This window comes from Somniosus microcephalus, chromosome 2 (assembly GCF_052327205.1).
Source record: "Somniosus microcephalus isolate GS21.2 chromosome 2, FLI_Smic_1.0, whole genome shotgun sequence".
NCBI classification, from domain to species: domain Eukaryota; kingdom Metazoa; phylum Chordata; class Chondrichthyes; order Squaliformes; family Somniosidae; genus Somniosus; species Somniosus microcephalus.
The window spans coordinates 186422137-186436140 of NC_140988.1; the positions used below are offsets into that span (position 1 = coordinate 186422137).

The 14004-nt window shown below is 42.0% G+C and overlaps 1 protein-coding gene across 9 annotated transcripts in view; it reads left to right on the forward strand.

Annotated features, from left to right (window-relative positions):
* The window catches only part of tbc1d19 (TBC1 domain family, member 19), a 198269-nt gene that overhangs the window by 83167 nt on the left and 101098 nt on the right, over positions 1-14004 (forward strand). For all 9 annotated transcript variants that reach the window (XM_085968188.1, XM_085968140.1, XM_085968160.1 and 6 more), the window contains 2 exons: positions 5540-5586; positions 8047-8157. In XM_085968188.1, the coding sequence (XP_085824314.1) occupies positions 5540-5586; positions 8047-8157 (158 nt within the window). The remainder of the gene's footprint in view (positions 1-5539; positions 5587-8046; positions 8158-14004) is intronic.

A 14004-nucleotide genomic window follows, 5' to 3' on the forward strand; every position in this document is an offset into this window, starting at 1 on the left:
TCGACACAATCTCTCCTCATACGTCATTCCTGCCATCCCAGGTATCAGCCTGGTGAATCTTTGCTGCACTCCTTCCATGGCAAGAACGTCCTTCCTCAGGTAAGGCGACCAAAACTGCACACAATACTCAAGGTGCGGTCTCACCAAGGCCCTGTACAACTGTAGCAAGACATCCTTGTTCCTGTACTCGAACCCTCTTGCTACGAATGCCAACATACCATTTGCCGCCTTAACCGCCTGCTGCACCTGCATGCTTACCTTCAGCGACTGGTGCACAAGAACACCCAGGTCTCTTTGCACTTCCCCTTTTCCCAATCTATTGCCATTCAAATAATAATCTGCCTTCCTGTTTTTGCCACCAAAGTGGATAACCTCACATTTATCCACATTGGGCAGAAACATGGCAAATGCACTACAATCACCCAACCTGTCCAAATCGTACTGGAGTTTCACGACATCCTCCTCACAGCATACCCTCCCACCCAGCTTTGTGTCGTCTGCAAATTTGGAGATATTACATCCAATTCCCTCGTCCAGATCATTAATATATATTGTGAACAGCTGGGGTCCTAGGACCGATCCTTGCAGTACCCCACTAGTCACTGCCTGCCACTCGGAAAATGACCCGTTTATTCCAACTCTTTGCTTTCTGTCTGCCAACCAGTTCTCTATCCAAGTCAATACCTTGCCCCCAATCCCATGTGCCTTAATTTTGCACGCTAATCTCTTATGTGGGACCTTATTGAAAGCCTTCTGAAAGTCCAAATACACCACATCCACTGGTTCTCCCATATCTATTTTACCAGTTACATCCTCAAAAACTTCTAGTAGATTAGTCAAGCATGATTTACCTTTTGTAAATCCATGTTGACTTTGTCCGATCCTGTCACTGCTTTCCAAGTGCTCTGCTATTACATCTTTTATAATGGACGCCAGCATTTTCCCCACTACCGATGTCAGGCTTACCGGTCTATAATTCCCCGCTTTTTCTCTACCACCTTTTTTTGAATAGTGGGGTAACATTAGCTACCCTCCAATCCATGGGTACTGTTCCAGAGTCTATCGAGTTCTGGAAGATGACCAGCAATGCAGCTACTATTTCTAGGGCCACTTCCTTAAGTACCCTGGGATGTAGATTATCAGGCCCTGGGGATTTATCGGCCTTCAGTCCCATCAATATTCCTAACACCATTTCCCTACAAATACTGATTTCTTTCAGTTCCACCCTTTCATCAGACCCTATGTTCCCTGGCATCTCTGGGAGGTTATTTGTGTCCTCCTTTGTGAAGACAGAACCAAAGTATGTATTTAGTTGGTCGGCCATTTCTTTGTTCCCCGTTATAAATTCGCCCGATTCTGACTGAAAGGGACCTACGCTTGACTTCACCAATCTTTTTCTCTTCACATATCTATAGAAGCTTTTACAGTCAGTTTATATGTTCCCCACAAGCTTACTCTCATACTCTATTTCCCCCCTCTTAATTAATTCCTTTGTCCTCCTTTGCTGAATCCTAAACTGCTCCTAATCCTCAGGTTTGCTGCTTTTTCTGGCCAATTTATATGTCCTCTCCTTGGATCTTATGCTACCCCTAATTTCCCTCGTTAGCCACGGTTGAGTCACCTTTTTTGTTTTATTTTTATGCCAAACAGGGATGAACAAATTCTGTAGTTCATCCATGCAATCTTTAAATGTTTGCCATTGCCTATCCACCGTCAACCCTTTATGTAACGTTCCCCAATCCATCCTAGCCAACTCGCACCTCATACCATCGTAGTTTCCTTTATTTAAATTCAGGACCCTAGTCTCGGAGTCAAATACTTCACTCTCCATCTTAATGATGAATTCTAATCATATTATGATCGCTTCTCCCCAAGGGGCCTTGCACAACAAGATTGCTAATTAATCCTTTCTCATTACATAATACCCAGTCTAAGATGGCCTGATCTCTAGTTGGTTCCTCGACATATTGGTCCAGGAAACCATCCCATAAACACTCTAGGAATTCCTCCTCCACAGTATTGTTACTAATTTGGTTAGCCCAATCTATATATAGATTAAAGTCACCCATGATAATTGCTGTGCCCTTACTGCACGCACCTCTAATTTTCCTTTTAATGCCATCCCCAACCTCCGCCTTACTGTTTGGAGGTCTATATACCACTCCCACTAATGTTTTTTTCCCCTTAGTATTCCTCAATTCTACCCATACAGAGTCCACATCATCAGAGCTAATATCCTTCATTACAATTGTGTTAATCCCTTCTTTAACCAGTAATGCTACCCCACCTCCCTTTCCTTTTTGCCTATCTTTCCTGAATATCGAATACCCCTGAATGTTGAGTTCCCAGTCTTGGCCATCCTTGAGCCACGTTTCCGTAATCCCAACCAAATCATATTCGTTTACCTCTATTTGCGCAGCCAATTGAATAAGATTGGCCTCAACTCCACTTTACTGCCTTTTCCCCATAACCCTTGACTCCCCTGTAGCTAAAATATCTGTCTATCTCCGCTTTGAATATATTCAATGACCCAGCCTCCACAGCTCTCTGGGGTAGAGAATTCCAAAGATTCACGACCCTCTGAGATAAGAAATTCCTCCTCATCTCTGTCTTAAATGGGCGACCACTTATCCTGAAACTATGTCCCCTAGTTCTAGATTTCCCCACGAGGGGAAACATCCTCTCGGCATCTACCCTGTCAAGCCCCCTCAGAATCTTAAATGTTTCAATAAGATCAGCTCTCAATCTTCTAACCTCCAATGAGTATAGGCTCAACCTTTCCTCATAAGGCAACCCCTTCATCTCAGGAATCAACCTAGTGAACCTTCTCTGAACTGCCTCCAATGCAAGTATATCCCTCCTTAAATAAGGAGACCAAAACCTTATGCAGTACTCCAGGTGTGGTCTCACCAACGCCCTGTACAGTTGTGTCAAGACTTCCCTACTTTTATATTCCATCCCCTTTGCAATAAAGGCCAACATTCCATTTGCCTTCCTAATTACTTGCTGTACCTGCATGCTAACTTTTTGTGATTCATGTACGAGGACACCCAAATCCCTCTGTACCACAGCATTCTGTAGTCTCTCTCCATTTAAATAATATTTTGCTTTTCTATTCTTCCTACCAAAATGGATAACCTCACATTTTCCCACATTATACTCCATCTGCCAAATTTTTGCCCACTCACTTAACCTATGTATATCCCTTTGCAGACTCTTTGGGCTGGGTTTTCATTGGGCCGTGGAGGTGGGATTGGAGGTGTATGGGGGGTTAAAATCTCAATCGGGGGGCACGAACCCATCCCGCCCCCAACCCGCCTCCATGCCAGTTTCAAAGGAGGCGGATACCCGACCTGTGCTGGGAGCCGCCTCCTCGTGGTGGGAAGAGGATTAGTGCCAATTAACTGCCTGTTAACAGGTAGTTAACAGGCAGTTTCTAGCCTAATCCCTATTTTTATTCCTGAAGTGTGGGATTCCCGACGGCTCCAAACCACGACAAGTTAGCGAGGCGGACCGTCGGGCTGAAGGGCTTGGAGGGTTCCAGATGTCCGTTGCTCAGGTGAGTGATGTGTGCATGAGTGCAGAGGTAAGTGTGTTTGGTGTGTGTAAAGTGTTTAAAGAAGTTTTACTTAACTTTTCTTATCTTTACAGCCTTCCTTCCTTCAGGTCTCGGGAGTCTCTCATCACACCGGCACAGAAAGCAGAATGGCCGCAAGCTGTCAAAAGTTGCAGCATTCAGCTTTCTGTTCTGGAGAGATCTCTAAATCAGCCTGAGAGGAAGGAATTAACTTGGAGTACAGTTTGCCAGTGTTTGACAGCTTCAAAGAGCTGTCAAACGCTGATACTTCATTTATCAAAAGCTCTTGACAGATGAAATGTCAAACTGTGACGTCACCTGTTGCCGGGTGGCCCTTAATTGGCCTGCTTAGCCTGCTGGGCGGGCTCAACAAGGTCAATCAAGTGAAAATCGCGTGGGTTGGCTACAACTCGATGGAGGCGGGACTACAACCCCGAAAGTTGTAGTCCCGCCTTCTACACGCCTCCAGTGTTAATATCCAGCCCTTTGTGTCCTCCTCACAACTTGCTTTCCCACCTATCATTGTATCGTCAGCAAATTTGGCTACAGTATCCTCTGTCCCTTCATCCAAGTCATTAATATAGATTGTAAATAGTTGAGGCCCCAGCACTGATCCCTGTGGCACCCCACTAGTTACAGTTTGCCAACCTGAAAATGACCCATTTATCCCGACTCTGTTTTCTGTTAGTTAGCCAATCCTCTATCCATGCTAATATATTACCCCCAATCCTGTGAGCTCTTATCTTGTGCAGTAACCTTTTATGTGGCAGCTTATCTTTCTGCATGTTCCTGCAATTTTTTTTTTCAAGTATTTATCCAATTCCCTTTTGAAGGCTACTATTGAATCTGCATCCACCGCCCTATCGGGCAGTGCATTCCAAATCCCAACCACTCGTGAGAGAGAGGGCCTCGGCCACACACAAATTATGTTTTGGAGGACTAGGTGGCAAAATGGGTTTTCATCTTTGGGTATGTATTCAGATCCAGTCCAACATGGCTTAACAGCACAAAGTTGTGCCTAATGTGGCTCCAATTGCTAATGTGGAAAATGGAAAGGTGTCCTACCAGGATAGTAGGGAATATCTTTTTAGAGGTTGTGTCTGAGGCACATTGTTTTGGCAGAGTGGAAGGAGCTTCCCTCAGCATGTAACCATGCTGTAGCTGTTCTGGGAGCGCTTGATGATGACACTGGGCTCCCAAAATGTAAAATGTTTCATTCATCAGCACCTACGTTTTTTGTGCATGAAAACTGACACAAGCATAAAAAGTTTTAGAATTGATTTCACTCCATACTTAGTGCAACACCATTGATTTGTATCTTTTGCTATTATTTACTATATTTATACAAAAAGCTTTAAACATTTTTTTAAGATGATAATGGTAATTTAAGACCCTCCTTAAAACCCACCTCTGATTGACTCCTCCTAATATGTGTATTGACAGTGTCTCCACATTTGGCTGATTATGCTTCTGTGAAACGTGTTGGGATGTTTTTGTACGTTGAAGGTGCTATATAATTGCAAGTTGTTGTTGGTTGCTTCATATACTGACAAATTGAATTTGTCCTTTAAATAATTCAGACTATCATGTAAAATGATTTTAAAGAAATTTGAGTAAACTCAACACATTTCAAGATGCCACAAATATATGTTGAGTCATGTGTAGGTGATCCAAAGTTAAATTGGCTCTTTCCTTTAAGTGATGTGTGTAGTGTGCAAACTGCTGCTTATAGAGCACACCATCTGGCTACTCCGCAGGGTTGGCCATAGTAGCTGTAAACCTAATTTAAATACTGCTGCCTGTGGGAATCCTGCATAATGCTACCTCTCTAGAAGAAGTGTCCTTATGTTGTTCTCCCCACTGCTGTAAACAGATTCACTAAGTGTCTGTTGCTTTTTTTGCTGTGCTAAATTATTGAAACCACTGGATCAAAATTCTTGGACATATTGTATATTTTTCTAGATTTGAGCCACTTCCGACCGGTCTATGCCCCTAAAGATTTTCTAGAGGTAAGAGTTCCCACCTGATCTGACCATTATCCACAGTCAAAAAATTGTTAATCAGAATTGTGGAGTGGTTTGTTATTTCAAGTGTGATATCATTGGCTTCTACATCATTGCTTTTTCAATGTTTTATCTAAAACCTTAGCAAATAACATGGTTTAAAACAACTGGGACTAAACAAGCTTAGTTATCAGGATAGAAATTTTGTTATTTGCTTAGATTTTGTTATTTTCTTTGATTTTTTTTGTTAAATTGTTGGATAACTGTGATGGTGAATAATAGCAAACACTCATATGTAATACTCTGAAGTCGAAAATCTCCAAAATTTCCAGTGCAGTCCAGTAGGAGTGCGACGGAAGGGTTGGGACTTCGACTAGGTCTTGGCCTTCCTTGCCAGTTTCCGTGGGACTTTGTTTGGCATGGAACCTTCATCCAACCCAAACGTGCTTCCCCTACAACAGATAGAGTATGGCTGGGGGGAGGGTACTCCCAGTATGGGAGTTTCCTTGTCCTTGGCTTGATGGAACAGCAGCAACTAGTATCACCCAGTGAGAGGGGACATACTGACTACTGCAAGGGCACAAGTGCCCAGCCCCCCTCCCCACTAGAGATCCAGGTCTTGTTTGTGACCTGGATGCCTGTAGAATTTTTTTCCAACATTATATTTTTAGCTCCCTTTTATTAAGGGGTAAAATGTACTCCCAGCACTCCACCAACACCCTGCCCCCCCTCGAAGTGGCAGTCTCCCCAGTCAGGTGGAGATTCACCGCCACTATTAAAAGGAGGTGACTACTTCGTAACCCTGCACACTCTGACTGGATCTGGAGCTGTGATCATTGGCAGGTGCAAAATGTCAGCCCTACAAATTTGTGGCCCTTCTAACTATTGTATATAATTCCAGCAGAATTGTTTGAAAGTACTATGTGATATTTCTGTGCTTCCAGACAGACTTTGTTCTGTTTAAATGTACTAGCAGATCTGCCGTGGCATTGCTCAGTGACTACGCGGTTAAGCTGTAGGAAGAAGGGGCAGTTCTGGGGTACGGAGGTGGGGGAGCAGTGCGTGTTTCCAGTGAAATAATTTAAAAAGTAATTTTGAGATCCCCCAAGAAGACAGTAAAGTAAACGTTCTTTAATTGTTTCCTGGAAAATAAATAGTATTTTCCTTACTGACTAGATAAATAAATGTGTTCCTTTGCATAAATAAATAAATAAATAAATAAATAAACCTCTGCACATAATAAGGAGAATCAACTTTTCCATTTTTACCATCCATCTCTTTAGCATGTGGCTTTTTTATGGCAAAAATCAAGAAATATGTAAAACATCAGTTTTCTTATTTAGTAAAAAAGGGAAGATGTAAATATCTCTGCAATAGTATTAAGTGAACCTTTCTATAAACCATTTTTACTTGAAGATTTCTATTCAGGAACTCCCTTTAAACTTGAATAATTGTAGATAGTGGGGCAATTTTTGTGTTACGTGTTAATTGGGCAGACAATTGGGGCATACGTGGCAGCCAGAGGAGTTGGTGTGGGACCTGATTCAATTTCGCCCTGGGCTATCCTGATAAAGTGGTCGATGAGCTGCCAGCATGAAATGTGCTTCCCAGTAGACAGCTCGCCAATCTGGAGGTGGGAAATCAGGCAGGGCAACCACTTGTGAAGCAGCACTTTAAAGAGGAGGTGTATTTAGTGTCGTGAATACAAAGAAGCAGAACTTTGGAGCAGCATACAAAGTGAACCAAATCTACAGCTGCAGATACATAATATTCAAAGCCTTTAATGTGTAAAACCCACAAGTGACTGCCTTAAAAATGTCTCCAAAAAGCTCCATCCAGCTTACCCTGACTGCAACCAAGGATCTTTTTAATCATTGCTGGAAATGGCTGCTTTCTGACTTGTAACATCCATGATATGGTGGGTGAAAGTAGAAACTGGCAATAGACAGTTGGGCAGAGACGAAATGGCTGGGACTTAAATCTTGTTCAAGTATGAGGCTCCCAGCTATTTTCAATGGGACCTCCAGCTGCCTGGATGCAGGTCCACCTGAAAATTGGGATGGCATCCGTGCAGTGGTTAGTGGCGCAACTACCCACTGCTTGGTTTGGTCCTGCTACTTCCCTGTTTTATGTACAAATGGGGTGGTAGTGACGTGAAAATCATCCCCAGTGTGTCCAGAAAAAACAAAGGTACTGCTTATAATTAAAGTTACAACATGTGACAATAGCTGGAAAACTGAATAGCATTTGTCATGATAATTGTTTGTCTTCCCTTTTGTCAGTTGGTGGAACAAGAAGCCATATAGGGTGTGAATGAGTGCAGGGATTATTCACTCACTCTCCCACTTTAGTGAGGAATCTTGCAGCAAGATGCAGTATTTGGAAGAAAATAAATGCAAGGGTAGAAAAATATATATTTTTTTAAAAAGCTGTGATTTTATCTCTAATTAATTATTGGATTTTCAGGTACTGATTAATCTTCGCAATCCAAATTATGACAGTGGTGATCCAACTGGTCTGCGCAGTAGCTGGGGTTTAATCAGCATTCCTTTGCCAGTAAAAGACCTTTCTGAGCTGGTAAGTGAAATTCTACTTGGAAGGTAAATATCTTGGTGAACCAGTCAGCAGTTTCTACATTGCCATTACGAAATGAAAATTTGAAAAATGTTCTTCCGCCAATATTGATCCAACTATGAATAGGCCACTGTTCAAGATGAAAGCGAAAAATACCATTGTCAAGAAATTTCAAAATAAGTTGTGCTCGATCCCACTCTTCCCCATCCCCACCCCAGCCCACCTCTATGCTTGCAGCACTTGAGGATTATTCCTTCAGTTCACTTTATCCCCTTGCCAGTAGCAGTATTCTGGTATTGCAGTACCTATGTGTTTAAAAAAAAAAAAAAAATTGATGGAAGAGGCACTGGACCCTAGTGTCATGTACCCTAGACTGCTATAGGGAGTCAGAGAGAAAATAACAGATGCATTGACTGCAATCTTTTGAATACCTTTGGCTATGAAAGTTATGTGAGAGGATCAGCAGGTTGCTGATGTAACCAATCTGTTCCAAAAGGGATAAACCAGGTAACTAGAAAGACATGGGTCAATTAAGGATAGCCAGCTTGGAACTGTAAAAGACCAGCTGTGTCTAACCAATACCAAGTTCTTTTGAGGAAATAACAATGTATTGATAAAGGAAATTCAGTGGATGTTTTGTATATGGGTTTTCAAAAGGCATTTGGTAATGTGCTGCATAGAAGGCGTGTTGAGCATTGATAGGAAGTAGGTTAAAGGACTGCAGACAGAGAGTAGTGGTTAATAGGTTTTTTTTGGACTGAAGTGATGTAAACAGTGGTGTCCCCCCAGGGGTCAGTGTTGGAATTATTGCTCTTAATATTATATACATATATAATATTGATCTGCAATAACAGAAAAAGCTGGAAATACTCAGCAGGCCAGGCAGCATCCGTGGAGAGAGAAACAGTTAACATTTCAGGTCTGGGACCCTTCATCATCAGATCTGCATTTGGCTACAGGGTTACAATATTAAAATAGCAGTGGACACAAAAATAGGGAGCATGGCTAACTGTGACTTCAGGAGGACATAGGCTAGTAGATAAGATCCTTTAAAGCTAGTTTCTCATGCTGATTTTAAAAACCTGGGGGTAGAGTTTCTATTTGTTTACACTAGTAATATCCGGGCATTCCAGGTGGAATTGGCAAAACCAGTGCAAAAGATTGGGGAATTTTAAATGCAAGTGAGTTACATCCAGTCCAGTGGGGAGCACTCCAGGTAAAACAACTTCAGGTAAGCCGCCTGCTGCTGGGAGCGTAGGCAGGGGTCCAATTTCCCCCTATCTCGGTTGGAGGGGTCCGATCCACGACCAGTGTGGGGAGCGGGGGGGAAGCACTTGCCTTCTCCCCAAAATGTTGTCCTTCCTTCAGCTGCCGGTTTTCCCGGCCGGCCACTGTAAAACCTGCAAAGCAGGTTAAATCGGAGGCTGCCAACCTCATTAAAATATTTAATTGGCCAACCTGCCTCCTGGAAGCAGGTTGGCTACCCACCCCTTGTCCCGCCTCCATTAAACCTGGAAGTGGGTGGATTGGAAACTGGTTGGAGTTGGGTTTGAGATTTTTAAAGTTTTAACATTTCACCCGACCCCAACCCACCTGTTTTTGAGAGTTAAGATTCAGCCCTTAAATTTTATAAATAGGGACAGCGAATACAAAACCAAAAAGTTAATGCTAAACCTATACAAATCATTGGTTAGGAAACAGTTGGAATATTGTGTCCAGTTTTGGGTGCCTTACTTTAAGAAGCGTGTCAAGGCCTAAGAGTGGGTGCAGAAGAGATTCATTAAGATGTTACCTGGGAATAAAGGCTTTAGTTATTAGGAGAGACTAGAGAAACTGGTGTTCTTTTCATTTGAACAAAGGAGTAAAAAAGGAGTTTTAGTAAAGGTGTTCAGATTTACAAAGGTGGGGGGAGGGTGGTTAGATAGGTAAATCAGGAAAAGCTATGTCCACTGGTTGGTGAGTAGATATCCAGAGGGCATAAGTTTAAGATCATCAAAAAAATGAAGGAAGAGGTTAGGAGGAATATTTTTTACACAGAGGGTTGTTATAACACAGAATTCTCTACCAGGAACAGTGATGGCAGCAGAATCCATAATAGCTTTTTAGATGGAAGTGGATAAATATTTCTAAATGGGGAAAGGGCAGGGAATGAGATTAAGTGGATTACTCTTCCCAGAGGGATGGTACTGACACAATGGGCCAGATGGCTGTGCTGTAAAATTCTATGTATTTCCATGGTTGAATAAGGACCTGGAATCTTTTGGCCTGTATTGCTTGATATGCTACTATGTGGTACATTTTCCCACTGAGCAATCAAGTTTTTAATATTCTGCCCATTCACCTCATTCCTGTTTGTGGGACTGTGTGCAAAATGGCTACTACGTTCACCAACATAACATTTCAGCAATTTATTCTATGTGAAATGCTTTGGGGTGTTCAGTGAGATGTGGTAAGACGCTATAAATGCTTTTTTCCCCCCCTTTCTCTCTGTTACATTCTGCTCCTTCACAGACATGTTTGTTCTCCTTTTTTGTCTGTCTCTTCCTCTCTCGCTTTTTTGTTGGCCTTTTTCACATTGACTTTTTGTCTCTTTTCTAACCCCTCTTCCATTCAGTCAACACAGAGACAAGATGCTTGCAGTGTTTTAATTCTTGGTAGCCATCTCTTCCTGTATTGTTACCCAACATATGTTGTACTGGTGTGCACGTTGCAAGCACACCTGTCTAGTATTGTACTTCAGCTGTGCTAATATCGCCTGATCTTTTTGTATTTCTTTGAACTGTGTTTGTGGTAGTGCACTGAATAGTCCCAGTGAGATGGCTTTCATAAAACCTGTTGTTGAGTTTTATTTATTGGACTACTCGGCGTTAGATTTTTGAATAGTATTATTAAATGAGCAGTATTCTTTCATGTCAGTTTTATTAAATCCATAACAAAAAAGAAAAAGGTAGAATACTAAAGGAGTAATTAAAGAGGTTGTGGTCCATATTGGTATCAACGTCGTAGGTAGAAAGAGGGATGAAGTCCTGCAAGCAGATTTTAGGGAGCTAGGAAAGAGATTAAAAAGCAGGACCTCATAGGTAGTAATCTCTGGATTGCTCTCGGTGCCACGAGCTAGTAAGTATATAAAAATAGGAGGATAGAGCAGATGAATGTGTGGCTGGAGAGATGGTGCAGGAGGGAGGGCTTTAGATTCCTGGGACATTGGGGAGGTGAGACTTGTACAGGCCGGACGAGTTGCACCTCAACAGAGCTGGGACCAATGCCCTCGCGGGGGTCGGGGGGTGGGGTTTGCTGGTGCTGTTGGGGAGTGAAATAAAGAATAGATTTGCCTTTCTAATCTAGGCTTTATTAACTTAAAAATCCTGTAGCACATCTTTCAACACCCAGTCCCAACTAAAGGCTGGAAAGAACTGAATTTAAGATGGCCACCACAAATCACATGACATAAACTACCAATGAGATTACAGCATATATCCCAAGGCAGGAAACAACCAATCACAATACTTCTTACTAAACATGAAGAATAATCACCACATTCACCCCTCCTTTTAAAATATACTCCAACCTAAATAAACTTTACAATTTATAATTAATTATTTACAACTAAAACTATGCAGACAAAATAAAACTATTCAACATGACACAATACTAAGTGAGCAACAACAAATAGTAACATTGCACATAAGTATTAAGTATCTCTCAACTAAAACAATATAATATAATATTTCAACAATTTTAAAACATTACTGTCAATTTAAAAGTCCATTTTCAATCGGTCGACCGGATATCTTGTTCGTGTCGACCTTCTTAACCTTGGTGAAATTCCTTGCCCTCCCACACCAGGAGACAGAGAAGTATCTTCTGCAGGAAGGCTATCCATATCCCGATTTTCAACGGTTTCCGGATTAGAAATCCCATCAGGAGGTAAACTGGGACGGTCATGAACATCCATCGAGGGCTGACTAATAGAAGTATAATTATCTGCAGTCGGATTGGAAATATTCGTAGTATCTGTAACAGCATCCACATTATCTGAATCATGACTATTGTTAATATCCTCAGAAGAGGGCTGGCCACCACAAGGAGCCAAGTCTTTAATTGAAACGGTACTTTCTTTCCCATCTTGGAATCGAATATGAGCATATTGGGAATTTGCCTCCAACAGCTCCACCTCCTCCACTAAAGGATCATATTTTGACAATCTAACATGGCGTCGAAGCAGCACAGGCCCCTGCATAGTAAGCCATGAAGGTACCGAATATCCCGTAGTAGATCTCCGCGGATAGTTAAAGAGCCATTCATGGGGGGTCACATTAGTAGCCGTTGAAAGCAATGATCTAATGGAATGCAGGGCATCAGGCAGTACCATTTCCCACTGTGTATTCTTAAGGTTCCGGGATGTCAAAGCCAACATAACTGCCTTCCAGATCACCCCATTGTATCGTTCGCACTGTCCATTACCCTGGGGATTATACGGGGTAGTTCTGCTAGTAGAAATTCCCCGACTCTGAAGGTATTCCTTCAACTGGGAAGACATAAAAGAACTTCCCTGATCCGAATGGATATACGCAGGCATCCCAAAGATGACAAAAAGTTGAGTCAGACATTTGATAACTGTAGCAGCTGATACATCTGCGCAAGGAAAAGCAAAAGGGAACCTTGAAAACTCATCCACAACAGTAAATATATATCGGTTTTGAGTAGTTGAAGGAAGAGGCCCCTTAAAATCGACGCTCAAACGTTCAAAAGGAGAAGTAGCCTTTATAAGATGAGCTCGTTGAGGCTTAAAGAAATTCGGTTTACACCGAGCACAGATAGAACATGATGAAGTCATCCGCTTGACGTCTTCAACTGAAAAGGGCAAATTCTTACTGCGTACGAAGTGTATCATCCTCGTAACCCCAGGATGGCATAAGGCATTGTGAAGATTAATAAGCGTATCTCCGTGAATCACAGAACAATAAGCCCTCGACAGCGCATCAGCAGCAACATTATCCTTCCCCGGACGATAAACTATATCAAAATGGTAACATGCCAACTCAATCCTCCACCTCATTATTTTATCATTCTTAATCTTTCCAAAATGTTTGACATCAAACATAAAGGACACAGACTTTTGATCAGTTACCAACGTAAAATGTCGCCCCGATAAATAATGTCTCCATTTACGCAGTGCTTCTACTATTGCATACGCCTCTTTCTCTATTGAAGAATGCCTTTTTTCACTATTGTTCAAGGTACGTGAGAAAAAGGCCACAGGTCTTCCATTTTGGTTCAGAGTAGCCCCAATTGCAAAATCAGAAGTGTCTGTCTCAATCACAAAAGGAACCTGCTCATCAATAGAATGCACAACTGCTCCAAGGATATCCTTTTTAAAATTATCAAAACACGTCCTGGCCTCCCATGATAGAGGATATGTCGTAACCCGAATAAGAGGCCGGATCTTCTGTGAAAAATTTGCAATCCAATTAGAATAGTAAGGAAACAGTCCAACAACTCATTGCAAAGCCTTAGAATTAGTAGGACAAGGTAAATCAATCAATGGTCGCAGACGTTCTGGGTCTGGTTTAATCTTATTTCCCGAGATAATGTACCCCAGTAGATTTACCTCAGTGGTCGAAAAGGTACACTTCTCTTTATTGAAAGTTAAACCAACTTTTTCCGCAGCTTGAAGGAATCTTTCTAAATTAGAATCATGCTCCACCCTTGATTTGCCACACACCGTGATGTCATCCAAGTATGAAAAGGTGTCAGAGAGAGAGTTATCACTTATAAAAGCATCCATTGCCCGTTGAAAACAAGCAACACCATTAGTAACACCAAATGGTATTCGGCAAAACTGATAGC